The 22,090-nt window shown below is 38.9% G+C and overlaps 1 protein-coding gene across 5 annotated transcripts in view; it reads right to left on the bottom strand.

Moving 5' to 3' along the window:
- DIP2C (disco interacting protein 2 homolog C) overlaps positions 1-22,090 on the bottom strand; it is a 362,893-nt gene that overhangs the window by 35,205 nt on the left and 305,598 nt on the right. For all 5 annotated transcript variants that reach the window (XM_033403063.2, XM_049705659.1, XM_033403064.2 and 2 more), the window contains 2 exons: positions 12,413-12,543; positions 1,019-1,187 (listed from right to left, as the gene is read on the bottom strand). In XM_033403063.2, coding sequence (XP_033258954.1) covers positions 1,019-1,187; positions 12,413-12,543 — 300 coding nt within the window. The remainder of the gene's footprint in view (positions 1-1,018; positions 1,188-12,412; positions 12,544-22,090) is intronic.

The raw sequence follows: 22,090 nt of genomic DNA, 5'->3' as shown, positions 1-22,090 counted from the left end.
GTTCAAGCTTAATGCACTAGGTCTGAATAGGAAAACAAAATTCAGAAGAGAGAAGTATATTGCTTTACTAATGGCAAGTGTATAGATAATTTGTATGTGTGCATATATACTCACAAATATAATCTGTGTATATATCTATACATACACACTCACACATATCTGAGCATATAAACAGTGAATAGTTGGAATATTAACCAAAATAGGTCATAATTATTCTCTCCTAGTTACTTGAATAAGGACTACATAATTTACTATGAAAATATGTCTATCAGAAAGTCCTTGGGGCTTCCCTGGTGGCGCAGTGGTTGGGAGTCTGCCTGCCGATGCAGGGGACACGGGTTCGTGCCCCAGTCTGGGAGGATCCCACGTGCCGCGGAGTGGCTGGGCCCGTGAGCCATGGCCGCTGAGCCTGCGCGTCCGGAGCCTGTGCTCCGCAACGGGAGAGGCCACAGCAGTGAGAGGCCTGCGTACCGCAAAAAAAAAAAAAAAAAAAAAAAAAAAAAAAGGCCTTGGCTTAAATGAAGGGAAATGTTGTTATTGTCACATAATGGTAATTGAATATTAAAAAATAAAACCAAGCCACTGTTCACTGGATTGTAAAAATGAATTTTGGTTAGGACCCAGATCTACCAATCAGGGTCCTCAAGGAAAACGAAATGAGTGGCTAAATTTAGACGTATGACTCGAACCCCAGCGTTGGGATAAAACTAACTGCACTCAAGAACTGAATTCACCAACAAATCAAAAGGCAATTCAGGACTCTCCAAGTAGCCCTAACAGAATTAGAGACATCAATAACATACACTCTGACCTCTAACTCTGGCAGTGGGAAAATAGCCATGTTATAAAACAAGGTTTTCACGTGAAAACAACTTCGTCAACCTCACGTGACAGGGGACCTTATGTTGGCTTTTCTGAAGGATCATTTAGCCTCACCACATCTACTCCACACCCTCTGACACTGGTGCTTTCCCAGGATGCTGGCAAGTGTCCCCCAGGCACTCTGAGGGCTGCTTACCTTGAGGGATTCTGTCTGCGAGCCCAGCCCCTTGGTACACAGTTCCATCACTGAGTAGGAGCAAAATGTATCCCGGACTTTGTATTGACTCACGGCAAGCAGCCACAAGGCAGGGTTGGTCTCCAGCTCTGCAGGTGGGATGAGGATGGACTGGTGCCCGGAATACACGCTGCACAGAGAGATGGGAGGGCTCAGTAAGGATGGAGAATGGGGGACCAGCCAGCCTCTGAGAAACACCTACTGTCCATTTGCAAGAGGGGACAGTCACACCAACTCTACTCTCCGGTATTTGTAAATATAAAACAAAAGCATGTTTACAAAAACATTCTGAAAAATACAAAAGAACTATGGGATTATGATCCGCAGTTACTGCCATTTTGAGCACTCATTGAAAGATCTCAAAGCTCTGATGCTGTTAGGTTTCTCTCAAAGCTGCTATATTCACAGAATGGACTCTCACAGTGGGAAACACAGGACTGAATTTTGGTAAAAGGTCTGGAAGTTCAGAACAGGAGTTAGCAAACTAGATGCTGCCTGGTTTTGTAAATAAAGTTTTATTGGGACACGGCCCTCAGTCCTTGCAGTACCATCTGCAGTGGCTTTCACACCAACGGGCAGAGCTGAGGGTTGCGACAGAGACCATGGAGACTGAATATTTACTAAACAGCCACTTGAGGAAAAGCGCGCCCAACCCTGGTTCAGAAAACTGACATCCAGAGTAAATAAAAGGAAACTAGGACAATTAGAAGAATTAGGATTATAATTTTACTTCAGAATGATCCAATTGGATTACCAAACAGAACTAAGGAAAATACAATCATTCTCTAATTTTACCTTTACATTAGAGAGCACGGGGAGAGAAACAAGAGGCTATTTTGTTTCACCATTAATTAATGGGGCAACTGTGATTTTAAAATAATGAAGTATTTGCCAAACTACATTTTCAATGGTATTAATTTTGTTTGGTTTATGGCTACAAATCAACATTAATAGATATATGCTATAACAGAACATCCTAGATAAACTACCTTCTAAGATTTAAGTAAAAGAGATTTTTAAAATTGAAGTATAGTTGATTTACAATGTTGTGTTAGCTTCAGGTGTACAGCACAGTGATTCAGTTTTATATATATATATATAAAATATATTCTTTTTCAGATTATTTTCCCTCATAGGTTATTACAAAATATTGAGTATAGCTCCCTGTGCTACACAGTAGGTCCTTCCTTGTTGGTTATCTATTTTATACATAGTAGTGTGTATATGTTAATCCCTCTCCCCACCACTTTCCCCTTTGGTAACCATAAGTTTGTTTTCTATGTCTGTGGGTCTATTTCTGTTTTGTAAATAAGTTCATTTGTATTTTTTTTCTTTTTTTTTAGATTCCACATATAAGTGATACCATATGGTATTTGTTTCTCCCTGGCTTACTTCACTTAGTATGATAATCTCTAGGTCCATCTATGTTGCTGCAAATGGCATCATTTCATTCTTTTTTATAGCTGAGTAATATTCCATTGTATATATATACCACATCTTCTTTATCCATTCATCTGTTGATGGACATTTAGGTTGCTTCCATGTCTTTGTAAATTTCCAGGCTACTGTAAATAGTCCTGCAATGAACATTGGGGTACATGCATCTTTTCAAATTAAGACTTTTCGCCAGATAGATGTCCAGGAGTGGGACTGCAGGATCATGCGGTAATTCTATTTTTAGTTTTTTAAGGAACCTCCACACTGTTTTCCATAATGGCTTCACCAATTTACATTCCCATCAACAGTGTAGGAGGGTTCCTTTTTCTCCACACCCTCTCCAGCATTTATTATTTGTAGACTTTTTGATGATGGCCATTTTGACTGGTATGAAGCGATACCTCATTGCAATTTTGGTTTGCATTTCTCTAATAATTAGCAAAGTTGAGCATTTTTGCATGTGCTTGTTGGCCATCTGTATGTTTTCTCTGGAGAAATGTCTTCCTAGATCTTCTGCCCATTTTTTGATTGGGTTGTTTGTTTTTTTGATATTGAGCTGCATGCACTGTTTGTGTATTTTGGAGATTAATCCTTTGTTGGCTGCATCATTTGCAAATATTTTCTCCCAGTCCGTAGGTTGTCTTTTTGTTTTATGATTTCCTTTGCTGTGCCAAAGCTTAAGTTTAATTAAGTCCCATTCATTTATTTTTGTTTTTACTTCCATTACTCTAGGAGATGGATCCAAAAAGATATTGCTGAGATTTATGTCAGTGTTCTGCCTATGTTTTCCTCTAGGAGTTTTATAGTAACCAGTCTTACATTTAGGTCTTTAATCCACTTTGAGTTTATTTTTGTGTATGGTGTTAAAGAATGTTCTAATTTCATTCTTTTACATGTAGCTGTCCAGTTTTCCCAGCACCACTTATTATTTTTAAGATTTATTTATTTTATTTTTGGCTGCGTTGGGACTTCGTTGCTGTGCGCAGGCTTTCTCTAGTTGTGGTGAGTGGGGGCTACTCTTTGTTGTGGTGCACGGGCTTCTCATTGCGGTGGCTTCTCTTGTTGCAGAGCATGGGCTCTAGGCACACGGGCTTCGGTAGTTGTGGTGTGCAGCTTCAGTAGTTGTGGCTTGTGGGATCTACAGTGCAGGCTCAGTAGTTGGGGTGCAAGGGCTTAGTTGCTCCGCACCATGTGGGATCTTCCTGGACCAGGGCTCGAACCCATGTCCCCTGCATTGGCAGGCAGATTCTTAACCACTGCACCACCAGGGAAGCCCAGAAGACCCCCAGCACCACTTATTGAAGAGACTGTCTTTTCTGCATTGTATTATTCTTGCCTCCTTTGTCGTAGATTAATTAACCATAGGTGCATGGGTTTATCGCTGGACTTTCTATCCTGTTCCACTGATCTGTATTTCTGTTTTTGTGCCAGAACCATACACTTTTGATGACTGTAGCTTTGTAGTATAGTCTGAGGTCAGGAGGCCTGATTCCTCTGGCTCCATTCTACTTTCTCAAGATTGCTTTGGCTATTCGGGGTCTTTTGTGTTTCCATACAAATTAAAAAATTTTTTGTTCTAGTTCTGTGAAAAATGCCATTGGTAATTTGATAGGCATTGCACTGAATCTGTAGATTGTCTTGGGTAGTACAGTCATTTTAACAATATTGATTCTTCCAATCCAAGAACATGGTATATATTTTTATATGTATATATATATTTATATATATCTTTCCATCTATTTGTGTCCTCTTCAATTTCTTTCATCAGCATCTTACAGTTTTCAGAGTACAGGTCTTCTGCCTCCTTAGGTAGGTTTATTCCTAAGTATCTTAGTCTTTTTGATGTGGTGGTAAATGGGGTTGTTTCCTTAATTTCTCTTTCTGCTCTTCTGTTGTTAATGTATAGAAATGCAACAAATTTCTCTATTAATTTTGTATCCTGTCAATTTACTGAATTAATTGACGCGCTCTAGTAGTAGCAAACCGAATCCAACAACACATTAAAAGGATCATACACCACGATCAAGTGAAATTTATCCCAGGGATGCAAGGATTTTTCAATATTTGCAAATCAGTGTGGTATACCACATTAAGAAATTGAAGAATAGAAACCATATGATCATCTCAATAGATTCCAAAAAAGCTTTTTATAAAATTCAACATCTATTTATGAGAAAAACTCTCCAGAAAGTGGGCATGGAGGAAACATACCTCAATATAATAAAGGCCATATATGACAAACCCACAGCTAACATACTCAACAGTGAAGAGCTGAAAGCACTTCCTCTAAGATCAGGAATAAGGCAAGGATGCCCACTCTCACCACTTTTATTCAACACAGTTTTGGAAATCCTAGTCACAGCAATCAGAAAAGAAAAAGAAATAAAAGGAATCTAAATTGGAGAAGAAGAAGTAAAACTGTCACTGTTTGCAGATGACATGATACTATACAGAAAAATTCCTAAAGATGCTACCAAATGGTTTTTTTTGGTCTTAGTTTTAAAAGTCTTATTGTGGTTAAATATGTATAAGATTTACCATTCAGCCATTTTAAAATGACACTCCAGTGGCATTAATTACGTTTACAATGTTGTGCAACCATTACTGGCTATGTATGTCCAAAATTTTTCACCATCCCAAACAGAAGCTCTGTACCTAACCCATCACCACTTCCACCTCCCAGGGCCTGGTAACCTCTAACCTACTTTCTGTTTCTGAATTGCCTATTCCAGATATTTCATTTAAGTGAAATCACACAACATTTGTCCTCTTCTGCCTGGATTATTTCACTTAGCATATTGCCTTCAACATTCTTCCATGTTGTAGCATGTGTCTTCAAGGCTGAATAACATCCCACTGTATGGATAGACCACATTTTATTTGTTCATTCATCCATCAATGGATGCTTGGGTGGTTTCTACCTTTTGGCTACTGTGAATAATGCTGCTATGAACAGCACGTACAAGTATCTGTTTAAGTCCCTGTTTTCAATTCTTTTGGGTATGTACCCCAAAGTGGAATTGCTAGACCACATGGTAACTCTATGTTTAATTTGCCGAGGAACTGCCAAACTGTTTCCCAAAGGCTGCACAATTTTACATTCCTACCAGCAAGGTACGAAGATCCCAGTTTCTCCAAATTTTCCCCGGGACTTGTTATTTTCCATTTTTTTTTAGTACAGCCATCCCAGTGGGTGTGAAGTGGTACCTCATGGTGGTTTTGACTTGCCTTTCCCTAATGACTCATGATTGAGAACCTTTTCATGTGCTTATTGGCCATTTGTATGTTTTCTTTGGAGGAATGTCTAATCAAGTCCTTTGCCCATTTAAAAAATGTAATTGGCTTTTATTATATCACTGATTGAGGAATCTTAAGCCCCTCTGTCTGTTGAAAACAAAGATTCAAAAGTGTGAAAGTTACCCAATAGTGAGTAGTTCATCATTAGAGCTGTATTCACACACACACACACACACAATGTTTTACGATACAGCATTGTAATGCTGCACTGGTTTTGCTTTTGTGTTATTACTTGAAGTTAATGTGTAAGCCAGGAATGTTAATTAATCTGATCTCCTCTGAAGGAATATCAGAATAAGTAAAAGAAGACATTGCCCCTTTATTTCAACAATTCTATGCCAGTTAGAATTCATTGCACAGGCTGTATTAAATCTACTCAAGCATCTCAGAGCACACTCAAATGCCACAGTTATTGTAGAACAACAGAAGTTTCATTTAAACCAATGTCTCCTTTTAAAGGACACTGCTTCTTCAAGGGAGGAGTAAATAATGAGCCGAGAGTTAGGGCTCAGAGGAAACACCCCCGTGAGCTGAAGGGCCTCTGAGGTTCCACCCACCTTCCCTAGACCACCCTGGGGATCCCAGCTGAGCAAGTGAAAATCATAAGCAAGAACTTTAAAAAGAAGGTTCTTAGACTAAGTCTGTCATGTACAAATAACTGACATGCTCTTTGGACGTATTAGAATAAGCACCATTTAAAGAACCTGTTTTTGCTTCATACAAAAGCCTTAGCCTGATGAGGTGGGCTGGGTGTGCCCCTCGGATGTCCCTTCAGAAAGGACCAATCCTGTGATATGCTGCGGGGCAGGGGAGGGTGGAGCTCAGGAAGCTCCCGGTGGTGCCGGTTGCCCTGTCCAGTTCTCTGGCCGCCTTTTTACTTGGACAGGTATGACCCCCACAAAAAGCTCTCCTACTCCCAACTCCAGCTCATGACGGCTTTCAGAGGACCTTTCCTGTTTGTAGTGGAAACACTGGCTCCCAGGGATCACACACTCCCAATGTGGACCACTAGGAAGAACGGTCTTTTTAAGGAATGAAAGTGATTTGTTGGCAGATGTGTTCTAACTTGGCTTCTAAAGATGGATTCCACAAAACTTAAATCCAAGACACACGGTTAAAAACTTCCCATTTTTAATATTAAAAGGAGAAAGTGGGATATGGAACCACATACAAACTACGATTATAGCTGTGAAGAAGGGCAAGAGCACAGGAACAAACAGAGCAGGATACTAATGGGGGCTAGGGTAGGGCAGAGGGACCCCGGGCATTTCTCTGCCCATTTGTCAGTTCTCAGGGCACTCATTCATTTCCATAGAATATGACCCATAAACACATTCAAAAACACACACATTTCTATCCTGGAATGCCTCTATCACACATTTCTTAACAGGATAACAAAATGCTACAAGTTGGTGATTGCTTTAGATTCTCCTATTGGAGCTTAATGCATCAAAACATCAGACAACCAACAACCAATGTGTGGGGATAAGATGTAGGTGTTATTCTAGGAAGGATATTTGATAATCAGGTGGGAATTTTTCCGGTGGTGGCTTTTGGATTTTTTGAATTTTACTTAATCCTTCTGAGCAAGGAAATCTGATAATGAACAGAGCCCTCTGTATTTAAAGAATTAAATGAAACTCAGAATAGAATAAGAACTTGTTCCAAGTTGAGTTTAGATGAACTTTAAAGAGCTCTGAGGATGTGCTGACTGCTCTCAGTAACCAGGAGAAAGGATTATTATGCCCAAAACTTTCCTTTGAAAATTTTCAAATATTTCCTTTGAATTCCTGCTGATGTGAAAGTTTTGTTACACACAAAACATGCAAAACTACACATTCCAGTGGAGCCCTGTGGAAAAGTATAAAAATTATTTCTATAGTCAGTATACAAAAATCAATAAGATACCATTCCAATAATTATAACTCTCAACATTCTGTCAATTTTTCTTTAAGATTTGTCCTTGGGAAATTGATTTAGGCCTTTAAAGACCACTTTACAGTGCGGCTATTTAAGAGCTCAAACAGCACGACAATATATCTGCATTACAATACTGACACCTTGGTCAAACAACTACTTACTGCAAGTAGCATCTATCCAGTAACACTTCTGTACAAATTTAGCTGAGCCCTTGCAGTTTGTGAAAACACGCTTTCATCTGGAAGTCCTTGTAGCCAACACTGTGGTGCTTTAAAAATCAGAGTTTCCATCTGGTTGAGAATCCGGCATGTTTTGTTTTCTCACTTCTGAACCAACCACCACCAAGAATACGCACTGGGGGTCTGAAGTCGAGCCAAACACCTCCTCGGCTCCCGCAGCGCATCAGGGCTGCTCCCCTCACACCCGGAGGTCCTGCGGGCTGTTCCTGAGCCCTTGTCTTCTTTCCAGGGGCCATGAGAGCTAAGGGAGACCCCTGCCCCTGAGGCCACCGACACAAGAGGCGGCCACCTGCGAGGGCGACTCGTTGGACACCGGTGTTTTGTGCCACAGGCACTGTTGCACCCTCTGCCCTTTGCAACGCAGCACTCAAGGATCAGCCCCCACACCACGTCTGGCGTGACCTTGAATTAGAGCTTTCTTTGTAGCTCATGAACCAACTCCAATGAGAAGCCTCAAGGCAACATTAAGCAGGAAGAAATAAAAATAACGGAAAATTTACCTCTGCTGAATGGATATTAAAAGGACAATCTTGGCCAAAAATGGGATCATACACCAGGTAACAGCCCAAGATCTAACACCCTCGCACATCACGCACCATGTAAATCGTTAATTATCCACTAGGAAACATGCCTTTTCCCTCTTTGAAAAGTGATGGTGCACAGTTTTCCGTTAGCACCAAATGTTATTCAACCCATTCGTGAATCGGGGTTAACGAGACCACCTTAATTAGATTCCCCTGCATGACTTTTATTCCAGCTCAAATTTACACCACTTCTCTGACACTGAGGACTTTTACATTTTCTGGCAGGTACCGAACACAGTTAATGACATTGGAGCCCCATGTCTTAGGGAATCAAAATGCAGGTAAAAACCTTACGATGATCTGCTTAATTATGACAATCTACCCATATTGTTCCCAGCATTTTCCTTTTACATGCTATCATAAGGAGACCAGAAATGAAGAAAAGGAAATACAAATCACCCACTGCTAGCTTTCTCAAGAATATACACCAGGATAAATGACTTGCTTGATCAGACTGTTAGCACATGAAAGGGTAGGGTCCAGTGTGGAGTTCAAGGCTAGAGAATATAAGCATACTTGTGAAAATGAAACATAGTTTCACCTCTGTCCTCATTCCTATAAACAGAAGACAACATTAAGAAAAAGTTATTAAATTCTAGTAGAGGTCAAACAGAAAACCTGATTCACCAATTTTCTACCTGCCTTTTTTTTGCTCAATCCAACGAAAGTCGATTTGTTGCTTCATTTATTAACCAACACTGATTTCTTGGCACTGGCTATAAATACTTCCCTACTTAATAGCAGTTGCTTATAGGGAAGAAGATTATTTCCTGTGAATTTCTGGAACCTGAACTATTCTAGTTTAGATCTTAACTTCAAAAAGAACGAAACAATTTAAAAAACATTTTGGGAATATTTTCTCTCAGCCTCTGGCCTGCTCCCATTCTTGCGACAGTATCTTTTGCAGAGCAGAGATGATTAATTTTAATAAAGTCAGCCTATCAATTATTTCTTTCATGCATCATGCCTTTGGTGGTGTATCTAAAAGTCATCAACAAACCCAAGATCATCTAGATATTCTCCTAAGTTTTCTTCTAGGAGTTTTATAGTTTTACGTTTCACATTTAGGTCTATGATCTATTTTGAGCTAACTTTTGTGAAGGCTGTTAACACCTGTGTCTAGATTCTTTTTTTTTTTTTTTGGCCTGTGGATGTCCAGTTATTCCAGCACCATTAGTTGAAAAGACCACCTTTGTTCCACTGTATCATTGTATTGCCTTTGCACTTTTGTCAAAGATCGATGGACTATACTTATGTGGGTCTATTTCTGGGCTCTCTACAATACCAAGAGTGAGCCCTGATGTAAATTATAGACTCTGGGATGATAATGTGTCAAAGGTAGGTTCCTAGTTTGTAAAAAATGTACTACTCTGGTGGGAGATGCTGATAACAGGGGAAGCTGTGCGTGTGGGGCTGGGGCGTGCATGGGAAATCTTTGTACCTTCCACTCAATTTTGCTGTGAACCTAACAATACTCTGAAAAATAAAATCTAGATAAAAAAACAAAAATAAAAAATGTCTGAACAGGAGAGAGAGAGAGAAAAAAAGACATTTTGGTAACTAATATAAATTTGTACATTTGTAATTCAATGATTTCAGATTATTAACTTGATAAAACATACAAAGAATTGATAACTCTCACAATTTGGGCACCCTGAGCAAGGCAGCCACACAACTCACGACAACACATGTCACCCTGTGGTGTCACGTGGGTGAGCCTACTGAACTGGGAGGGTAGGGTCTGTACCACGCACTTCAGTTACTCCAAGGAAAGTTGTTTTCCTTTTTAAAACTTTTACTTAGGTATAATTTGCATATCATAAATCTATCCATTTGCAGTACAGAATTAAAAGAACTTTGACAGTTTTGCAGAGTGTATAATTATCACCACAATGCACTTCCATCACCCTAGAACACTTCCATCACCCTAAAGGCATGCCTTGTATTCATTTGTAGTCAATCCTGTTTTCAGCTCTAGCCCCAGTTAATCATTATTCTACTTTCTGTCTCTATAGATTTGCCCCTTCTGAACATTTCCAACAAATGGTATCACATGATACAATCATATAATAAGTGGTCTTTTGAGTCTGGCTTCTTTCAGACTTGGCATATGTTTTTGAAGTTTATCCAGTCTGGGGAGAATTTTCATCTTAACAATAATGAATTTCCTAATCCATGAATACCAACTGTCTGACGTGCTTTTTAAAACAGGTCCAGTTTTTTAAGCAAGTCCATTGTGATCTGTTTCTATAATGGATTTCAGAACGAAGAAGTTTACAGCTGTTATGTATTTATTTTTAGTGCTGCAGGGGTCATAGCTGATTTTGTGACTTCTGAATGAATTTGCAGGTAAGACATTAAGCAAAGGGTCACTGCCACCCTCTCTGTACAATTCCTCTAGAGAGTCCCATTGCTGCTGGTGACATGCAGCAGGACTCACTCCAACCAGCACCTTCTCTGTGGATTTCACGGGGCTTGGCTGGGTGAGCCTGCAGAACCAGAAGGCACTTTTGCCAAGTAACAAGAGACAGTTGCCTATAAAGCTGTAGTTCAGAATAGGTTTCCTTCTCAGCTGGCCAGATATGTCTAAAGTCACTTTGGCCCTACTGTTGGAATGGTATATTCTGAACTATTTTCCAAGAAAAAATTACCCACAATGCTATTGCATTCTGAACTGAGGCAAAAATCATTAAAATATTTCAACTGTTCAATTATATTTGCTTTCTCAAAAAGTTTAATTGTGGTGATTAGAATGATAGTGTTTTTAAAAAATATGTAATTGGATTTAGTCCAATTTAACCCAATTGAATATTATAAATGCATTAAAATAATTGTTTTAGGAGAATGTTTAAAGATGAGAAAATGTCTACTATTATGAAAAAAGGCAATTATAAGCAATTTCACTGTAGCATCTCAGTTTTATAAATATATTAATGTACATTTACAAAATTGTATGTGTACTTAAAGGTTTATGGGTGAAACCGTATGTTTTTTGGTGTTTGCTTTAAAATGCCCATATGGAAAAGGGACAGAAATAATCAGAAGGCTGGATGAAACCAAACCGGCAAAGTAAGATCCACGTGAAGCTGGTTGTTGGGCCCTGGTGTTTGTTACAGTGTTCTTTATACACTTAAACATATACACTTGTATATGTTTGAAAATGTCAATAATAAAAAAATAGTACTACATTAGAAAATAAACTCTGTAAGACTATATGCCAAAATGCTACTAGTGAGAATTTACTGTTATCTCTGGGTAGTATACTTATGGATGGCTTAATTTTCTTCTTTATATTATTTTGTATTTTCTAAAGTTTCTACAATGAACATCTATGTACAATTAGAGAAAAATGACAATAAACATTCATCCTCTCCATTAATACTTGTTGGCAGCTACCAGGAGCTGGGCCTGGGGGCTGCCAGCTGCGGAGTGGGGGCCACGCAGGGGAGTGGGGGTAGGGGAGCCTGTGGAGCTTCCTTCCGGCCTCCCGCAGCTGAAGTCAGGGAGAAGCCTGAGGAGGAAAGAGCCTGGATGCCCCCGGTGAACACAATTCCAGGCCTGGGACACCTGAGAAGATTTAGAGGCATGAGAAGCAAGCCCACGGCCTGGGAGTTGCTTGGAAAACAGATTCCCAACAGACAGCTTCTGAGAATGGCCCCAGATTCTGTCTCTGTTGGTTTCAGCAAACTTTACGGAGACTAAGTTTTCAGATGCTGGAGAGAGTGGCTACCAGGGCAGGTGTCCCTGTGGCACCCGGAGCTGGGCTGAGGAGGAGCCGCACCCTGCAGGCGGCCCCCTCCCGTTAGCAGTTCTCGCAAGTGGTCTGAAAACACGTGTGTGATTTACTTATGTCGTAAAGGTGCAAAGACGAAACTCACCTACAGAGGCACCACAGGACAAACCCAAGTCCACAGTAAGGGTCCAGGCAGATGGCCACTTCTCTAGAGGGGTAGAGCTCACACTGCAGCTTAATAGAACGGCAGAAGGCACTGGTGGCTGCGTGAGACATCTGCAAGACAGCAAGGTCGCGTTAAGTGCACGGAGCCTGAGCCCATCCTAAGGACTCCTGTAACAGAACGAGGCCGCATGAAATGCATGGGACCTGACATCCGATGCCTAAGGGTGGTTTTATAACAGAGAACAACTGTAGCCAAGCTTTGGTTTTGTTAGGAGACAGCAGCCTGCTGATGTTCTCATTAGTCTTCCCATTTTCAAGAGTAAACCACAAGCAAAACTTCCTGGTCCCCCAGGACTTAGTAACCCTGGCCCATGAAGTCAGGACGTCTTGCATCTGAATGGCGGGTTTGACTGCGATCCCCACTGCAGCCCTGTACAGTAGGTGGGGACTTGTGACTCCTCACATCCCCTCTCCAGGCAGGGACGACACCTGACTTGTGATTCATCTCCAGGCCCAACACCACACCTGTCGTGCAACAGGGGGACCAGCAGAGCACACTGGACGCACGACTCCTGTCTCAATGATCAGGAAATGTGGCTCAGAAGGCCACACACGTTTGTGCAGTAAGACATGCTCGTCATTTGACGGCAGCCCAAATCCAATCTCAGTGCAGCTAAAGTAAAGAGCTTCTCCAAAGTCAGCAACCAGTCCCACCACAGTCAGTATGGAATGTGAATTCTTTTAAAGTGCTGGAAATTATATCTAGTGACATCAATTTTCTCACAGAAGCTTTCTAGCCAAAGAAATCTAAGAGGAAAAGGGAAGTAAAAGCAGCCCAGAAAACTTTACCAAGTTCGTGGTCTTAAACATGTCTCAAGTTACCGTGGAGCGCACGTCACCCAGAGCTGAACTGTAAAAGGGACCAGTGCAGAGCATCGTAATGTTCAGGGAAGTCCAGTCAAATGCCTGGGAAAAGCATTCATTAGCCACTCCAGGGAAGAGAGGAGAGAAACCAGGAGAGGGGGTTTCCATCCTACCACAGAGGATCCCTGTCAGAAGTTCTGCACAGAAGATTTCATTGCGGATGTTTTACTGAATTCATACAAAGCAATGTAGAATCACTCTAGGATCTAACACACAAGCAGTTCTTCGCAGTTTGTTTTTAAAACCACAACATTTGTTTAAAGAGGAAATGAAGCTGGATTTATGAAACATGCCTTCAACCCCCTGCCTGCTGCATCAGGAGTTAGTAAGACCACAGCTACCAAAATCATCCACATTCTCAGATTAGCAACTAAAGCAGACCTTCACAGAACCCCCGCTCTGTGCAGGTGTCGTGTACAGCTTGAGAACCGAGCTCTCAGCTCAGCTCGGCAGATGCTAATTTGTTAACAGAGGACTTGTGCTTGGGATATAAAAAAGAACACACAGCCTCTGCCCTCAGGAGCTGGCCACGTAGTGGGAAGTTCAGAAACTTGGTAACTGCAGGGGCTGCAAGCACTTTGACAAAGTGTGCATAGAGCTCAGAGAAAGCAGATGATGATTCTCACACCCCTCTGTGGGCTCAGAGGGTGAGTTAACAGAGTTCAACACAGCGACCAGGAAGCTAACAGGTTAAGAAAACATAACTAGGAATGGGGACTGTCTATCCCTAAGCTCATTCCAATCTTGGACCCTGCCAACATCACAAACCCAGAGCCCATGCTCGAATGCTTTACCAGAACCTTTTAGTAAGAAAAACTCCTGCAAACTTGTACTTGAATAAAGAATTAGTTTTCTCAAAGCCCCAAACATCAAACTCTAATGCTCTACTCTAAAAGGGACGTCGAGAGCAGATACTTCAACGTGGAGGAACTGGGGATAAGGCCAAGGGTATTTATTTTAAGGATGTATCTTATGACATCTTCAGCAAGTTTACCTTCCAGTGAAGTTTTGCTTTGGCTCACGTTAGAATAAGTGTCCATTCCTGGGGCACACATCAGCTCACGCATCAACTGCAGTGAGCAGGAGAGTGCTCCAGAAGCAAACTGGTGTCAGCGCTAAAACACCCTGCAGGGAAGCCCACCTAAAGCACATGCAGGTGCTGGGCAGGCGCTCCACAGGACGGCTGTGGAGTGGGGCGAATGCAGACCTAGGATCTATCTATTAGGAACCTTCAGAGTTCAAATCACACTTCTAAACAGGGAGCATGAACTTAAATTGAACACCTGAACTTGTACATTTTATACTAAATCGGACATTCTGTAATGCCCTTTATAGGGAAATCACTTTACTGGAAAGGCTTTTCTCTGTCAACTTTTGGTGTGTATTGGACGCTCAATGATATTTTTGTTCAAAAACTGAATCAAAATTTATTTCTGAGAAAAATGGTGACCTGAGCAACCAAAGAGGTGGGAGTTTCCATTTGGAGCAGACTGTTAAGGCAGATAATTTCAGCTCTATTTATGCCTCTCAGTATTTGAAGCATGTGGGTTTTTCACTAAACAACATCACAATACACTTCATTTCAGGTACTCATCAAACAAATTAAACAGTCAAAGGTTTAAGAAAAACATGAATTTGAGAGAAAGTCTAGTTATTCATCTCTCTGGGATTTCCAGAGTCTATACTTACATTAAGAGAAATCATTAGGAAGTAAGAACATAGATCACTTTGGCTCTGTTTCAAGTAGTAAAATCTTTATAGAATCAAGATTTAATATTACAGCTCCCACTTCTGTAGATCATGAAAATGGTACGATCAAAAGTGTGTGCTTCTCTTGTGGCTGTGACAGTAGGAGGCCAACCCAATTTTCATACTTAGTAAGTAATTCATCTTGGTCTGAAAATATATCTTTATTTTTAAAAGCTTTTCAAAAATTATTTTATTTTATAATGTACTTTATTGGTGTACCACCTCAAATTCTATAAAAAGCAGAGGAGAGGGTTCAGGGATGATGGCAGAACAGGAATCCCTGTCCTACTTGGACAGTATCCGCACAGGCAGAATCTGATGTAACTACAGTGGAGCTCAGGAGTCAGTTGAGGGCTTGCAACTTCCCGGGGGGCAGGGGAAAGCTTGGACAGTGAACCGCAATTAATTTTGGAGAAATTAAGACATTCCCAGGTTTAAAAAAAAGTTAAGGGAGTTCATTACATTTAGACCTGCTGTAAAAGAAATGCTCAAGGGAATCCTGCAGGTTGCAATAGAAGAACATTGTAACTCGATGTCATTTGAAGAAGTAACGGTCTCAGTAAAGGTAAACACAAGACAATTATAAAAGCCAGTATAATTGAACAATTGCTTAAAAACTCTACTTTTTGTTTTCTACATGATTTAAGAGACTAACATACGAAAACAAAACGGTTATTGGCCTAAAAACTAGTGTTACTGTAACTTTGGATTTCAATTCCACACTTTTCCTACATAAATTAAGAGACCAATGCATTTAAACGTTTATTACTGGGACTTCCCTGGTGGCACAGTGGTTAAGAATCTGCCTGCCAATATAGGGGACACGGGTTCCAGCCCTGGTCCGGGAAGGTCCCATATGTCGCGGAGCAACTAAGCCCATGCGCCACAACTACTTAGCCTGCACTCTAGAGCCCAGGAGCCACAACTATTGAAGCCTGTGTGCTTAGAGCCCATGCTCCACAACAAAAGAAGCCATCATAGTAAGAAGCCTGTGCACCACAACGAAGAATAGCCCCCACTTGCTGCAACTAGAAAAAGCCCATGCACAGCAACAAAGACCCAATGCAGCCAAAAATAAATAAATAAATGTATTAAAAAATGTTTATTATTATATGTTTTGGGTCATACAATGTATAAAGATATAATTTTGGACATCAACAACTGAAAAAATGGTGGGACAGAGCTTCACAGAAGCAGTTTTGTATATTACTGAAATTAGGCTGGCATACAAATTAGAGCATAATAACTTTAAGATATCAAATGGAATCCCATGGTAACCACACAGAAAATAGCTATAGAATATATACAAAAGGAAATGAGATAGGAATTTTAAAGTATCACTACAAAAAATCAACTGAGCACAAAATAAGACAGTAAAGCAGGAAATGAGGAACAAAAAAGCTATCAGACATATGGAAAATAAGAGAGATGAGAAACGTTCCTTCTTATCAGTAATTACTTCAAATACAAATGGATTAACTCTCCAATCAATGACAGAAATCGGCAGAATGGATGAAAGAAATGATCTAACTACTGCTGTCCACAGGAGATTCATTTTAGATCAAAAGACACAAATAGTTTGAACATGAAAAGATGGATAAAGATATTCCACGCAAACAGTCACCAAAAGAGAGCAGAGGTGGCTATGTTAATATCAGACAAATAAAATTTAAATCAAAATGGATACAAGAAACAAAGAAGGGCATTATATATTAATAAAAGGTTCATTACGGCAAGAAATATAACAATTATAAACATCTACAAACCTAAAAGCAAACCATCAAAATATATGAAACAAAAACAGACAGCTCTACAACAATAAGAGGAGACTTTGATATTCCCTTTCCAATAATGGGCAAAACAACCAGACAGAAGACAACTATGGAAAGAGAGGACTTAACACAATAAACCAAAGAGCTCTAAGAAACATACAGAGGAATATACAACCACAACAGAATACACACTCTTCTCAAGAGCACTTGGGTCATGTTCCAGGGCAGACCATATTTTAGGCCACAAATTAAGTCTCAATAGATTTAAAAAGATAGATAACATACAAAGTATCTTCTCCAGGCACAACAGAATGAATAGAAGAAAAACTGGAAAACCTACAAATCTGTGGAATTTAAACAGTGCCCTCTTAACCAACAGATCAAAGAAGAAACTACAAGGAAAATCAGAGAATATTTAGACACAAATGAAAATGAAGACAATATAACCAAACCTAAGCGGATACTGTCAAAGCAGTGTTAAGGCAGAAATTTATAGCTATAAATTGTTATATTAAAAAACAAGAAAGGTCTCATGCCAACAACCTAACTTGACAACTTAAGGAATGAGAAGACAAAGGACAGACTAAACCCAAAGGTAGCAGAAGGAAATATTAAAGATTAGAGCAGAGATAAATAAGTAGAGAATAGAAAAATAGCAGAGATAAACAATGAAACCAGAAGTTGATTCTTTGAAAAGACCAACAAAATTGACAAACCTCTGGCTAGATGGCCTAAGAAAAAAGAGGGAAGTATCAGATTACTAAAATCAGAAATGGAAGTGGGGACATTTACTACTGATTCTACAGAAATTAAAAAAAAAAATTATAAGAGAGTACTATGAACAACTATACAACAACAAACTGCACAACCAACAAGAAACGGAAAAATTCTATTTCATGGAATTTGAAACACAAGCTATCAAGAAGGAACAAGAACTCTATGAAGACTAAATCACAAAAAATAGAAAATTTGAATAAACCGGTAACTGGCAAGAAAGACAAATCAGTTAAAAAAAAAATCATAAAGATGTTAAAAAAAAAAATCCCAAGCAAAAAAGGCCCTGGAACTGATGGCTTCACTGCTGAATTCTATCAAACGTTTAAAGACGAAATAATACCAATCTTTCTCAAACTTCTCCAAAAACTGAAGAGGAGGGAACACTTTCTAATTCATTCTTGGAGGTCACCAAAATCCTGATACCAAAGCCAGACAAGGATACTATAAGAACAAAAAACTACAGACCAATATCTCTTTTGAACACTGGTGCAAAAATACTCAACAAAATACTAGCAAACCAAATTCAGTAGCATATTGAAAGGCTTATGCATCATGACCAAGTTGGATTTATTCTTGGAATGCAAGGATGGCTCTACATATGAAAATCAAGCAATATAAAACATCACATTAAGAGAACGAAGAGAAAAACCCCAGATGATCATCTTGGTCAATGCAGAAAAAGCATCTGACAAAATTCAACATCCTTTCATGATACAATCAATCAATAGACTAGAAATAGAAGAAAAGTTCTCAACACAGTAAAAGCAATATACAAAAACCCACAGTGGGGAAGTAGCCACATAGCACAGGGTGATCAGCTCGGTGCTTTGTGACCACCTGGAGGGGTGGGATAGGGAGGGTGGGAGGGAGGGAGACGCAAGAGGGAAGAGATACGGGAACATATGTATATGTATAATTGATTCACTTTGTTATAAAGCAGAAACTAACACACCATTGTAAAGTAATTATACCCCAATAAAGATGTTAAAAAAAAAACCCACAGTGAACATCATACACAACTGTGATAGACTAAAAGCTTTTTCTCTAAGATCAGGAACAAGACAAGGATGCCCACTTTCAACTACTTCTATTCAACACAGTACTGGAAGTTCTAGCCAGAGCAATTAGGCATGAAAAAGATATAAAAGGCATCCAAATTGGAAAGGAAGAAGTAAAATTATCTCTGTTCACAGATGATGTGATCGTATATGTAGAAAACCCTAACAATTCCACAAAAAACTGTTAATAAATCATAAATGAATTCAGCAAAGTAGCAGGATAAAAAGTCAACATGCAAAAAGTAAGTTGCATTTCTATACACTAAAAGAAAAATCTGAAAAGGAAATTAAGCAATTCCATTTACAATAGCATCAAAAAGAATAAAAAACTTAGGAATTAACTAAGGATGTAAGAAACTTGTACAATGAAAACTATAAAACACTGCTGAAAGAAATTAAAGAAGAAATAAATGGAAACACATCCCTTATTCACAGATGTCAATACTACCCAAGACTATACTGATTCAATGCAATCTATATCAAAATCTCAATGATACTTTTTGCAGAAATAGAAAAGCCTATTGTAACATTCATACGAAATCTCAAAGAAACCTGAGCAGCCAAAACAATCTTGGAAAAAGAACAACAAAGTCAGAGGACTCACACTTCCTGATTTAAAAACTTAGTACAAAGCTACAGTAATCAAAACAGTGTAGTACTGGCATAAAGACAGATATAGAGAAAAACAGAACAGAATATAGAGCCTAGAAATAAACCCTCACATATATGGTCAAATGATTTTTTTAAAAAAATTTTCACTAATTTATTTATTTTTACCTAGACGTCACATGCAATTGATTTGATTGATTGACTCATTGAGGTATAATTGACATACATTATATTAGTTTCAGGTATACAATATAACATACATATGTGTATGTATTGCAAAATGACTACCACAATAAGTCTAGTGAAGACAGCTACTAAGATTTACTCTTTTAGCAACTTCCAAATACACAGTACGGTATATCATTATCTATAGTCTCCATGCTGTACATTACATACGCAGGCCTTATTTATAATTGGAAGTCTGTACCTTTTCATTCCCTTCACCCATTTTGCCCATCACCAATCTGTTCTCTGTATCTATGAGCTTGGTTTTCTTTTTTTTTTTTTTTTTTTTTTTAAGATTCCACATATAAGTAAAATCATACAGTATTTGTCTTTCTCTGCCTTATTTCACTTAGCATAACGTCCTTCAGGTTCATTCACGTTGTCTGAAATGGCAGGATTTCCTTCTACTTTATGGCTGAATTATATTCCATTGTGTGTGTATGGGGGAGGGTGTGGGTAGGTGGGTGGGCATATCACATTTTACTTATCCATTCATCTGCCAATGGACACTGATGTTGTTTCCATATCTTGGCTATTGTAAACAATGCTGCTATGAACACGGGGGTGCAGATATCTTTTCGAGTTAGTGGTTTTATTTTCTTCAGATCAATACCAAGAAGTGGAATTGCTGGATAATATGGTAGTTTTATTTTTAATTTTTTAAGGAACCCCCATACTGTTTTCCATAGTGGCTGCACCACTTTACATTCCCACCAGCAGTGCACAAGGGTTCCCTTTTCTCCACCCTCTCACGGACACATGTTATCTCCTGTCTTTTTGATGATGGTCATCCTGACAGGTGTGAAGTGATAGCTTATTGTGGTTTTGATTTGCATTTCTCTGGTGATTAGTGATGTTGAGCATATTTTCATGTATCTGCTGTCCATCTGTATGTCTCTTTCAGAAAAATGTCTATTCAGATCCTCTGCCCATTTTTAAGAAATAATTGTTTGTTTTTCTGCTATTAAGTTGTATGAGTTCTTCACATATTTTGGATATTAACCCATTATCAGATATATGATTTGTAAATATTTTCTCCCATTCAGTAGGTTGCCTTTTCATTTGTTAACGGTTTCCCTTGCTGTGCAGAAGCTTTTCGGCTTGATGTAATCCCACTTGCTTAACTTTTGTTGCCTTTGCTTTTGATGTCAAACTCAAAAAATTGACAAGACCGATGTCTAGGAGTTTACCCCTATGTTTTCTTCCAGGACTTCTTTGGTTTCAGGTCTTACATTCAAGTCTTTAGTTCACTTTGAGTTCATTTTTATGTGTGGTGTAGAAAATTGGTCCAGTTTCATTCTTTTGCATGTGGCTGTCCAGTGTTCCAAGCACCATTTATTTAAAGACTGTCCTTTCCCCACCATATATTCTTGGCTCCTCTGTCATAAATTAGTTGACATATATGCATGGGTTAATTTTGGGGCTATTCTGTTTCATTGATCTATGTGTCTGCTTTTGTGCCAGTATAATAATACTGCTTGCATTACTGTAGCTTTGTAATGTCAGGGAGCATGATGTCTCCAGCTTTGATCTTTTTCAAGATGGCTTTGGCTATTGGGGGTCTTTTGTGGTTTCATACGTATTTTAGAATTGTTTGTTCTATTTCTGTGAAAAATGCCATTAGAATTTTGATAAGGATTGCAATGAATCTGTAGGTTGCTTTGGGTAGTATGGCTTTTTAACAATATTAATTATTCTAACCAAGAGTATGGAATATCCATTTATTTCTGTCTTTTTCAATTTATGTCATCAATATTTTATAGTTTTCAGTGTACAGGTCTTTCACCTCCTTGGTTAAATTTATTCCTAGGTATTTTATTCTTTTGATGCAGTTGTAAATAAGATTGTTTCCTTAATTTCTCTTTCTGATATTTCATTATTAGTATATAGAAACACAACAGATTTCTCTGTATTAATTTTGTTATCCTGCACTTTACTGAATCATTTATTCTAACAGTTTTTGGTGGAGTTTTTAGTGTTTTCTATACATAGCATCACGTCATTTGCAAATAGTGACAATTTTACTTCTTCCTTTCCAGTTTGGATGCCTTTTATTTCTTTTTCTTGCTTAATTTCTCTGGTTAGGACTTCCAGTACTATATTAAATAAGAGTGGTACAAGTAAGCATCTTTACCTTGTTCCTGATCTTAGAGAAAAGCTTCAGCTTTTCACTGTTGAGTATGATGTTAACTGTGGGTGATCAAATGATTTTTGATATGGGTGCCAAGAACATTCAACGGGGAAAGGACAGTCTTTTCAACAAATGGTGCTTGGAAAACTGGATATCCACATGCAGAAGAATTACGTTGGACTCTTACCTAATACCATAAACAAAATTAACACAAAATGGAGCAAAGATCTAAATATAAGATCTAAAAAATAAAACTTTTAGATGAAAATATGGGACAAAAGTTCACAACATTGGATTTGGAAATGTTTTCTTGGATATGACACCGAAGGCAAAGGCAAAAAAAATTAGACTTCACAGAAATCTTAAAATTTTGTGCATCAAAAGACACTATCCATAGAGTAAAAAGGCAACCC

The sequence above is a fragment of the Orcinus orca genome, chromosome 2 (genome assembly GCF_937001465.1).
Source record: "Orcinus orca chromosome 2, mOrcOrc1.1, whole genome shotgun sequence".
Lineage (NCBI taxonomy): Eukaryota > Metazoa > Chordata > Mammalia > Artiodactyla > Delphinidae > Orcinus > Orcinus orca.
The sequence above is the reverse complement of the archived record's forward strand: the minus strand, read 5'-3'. Positions and strand labels throughout refer to the sequence as shown.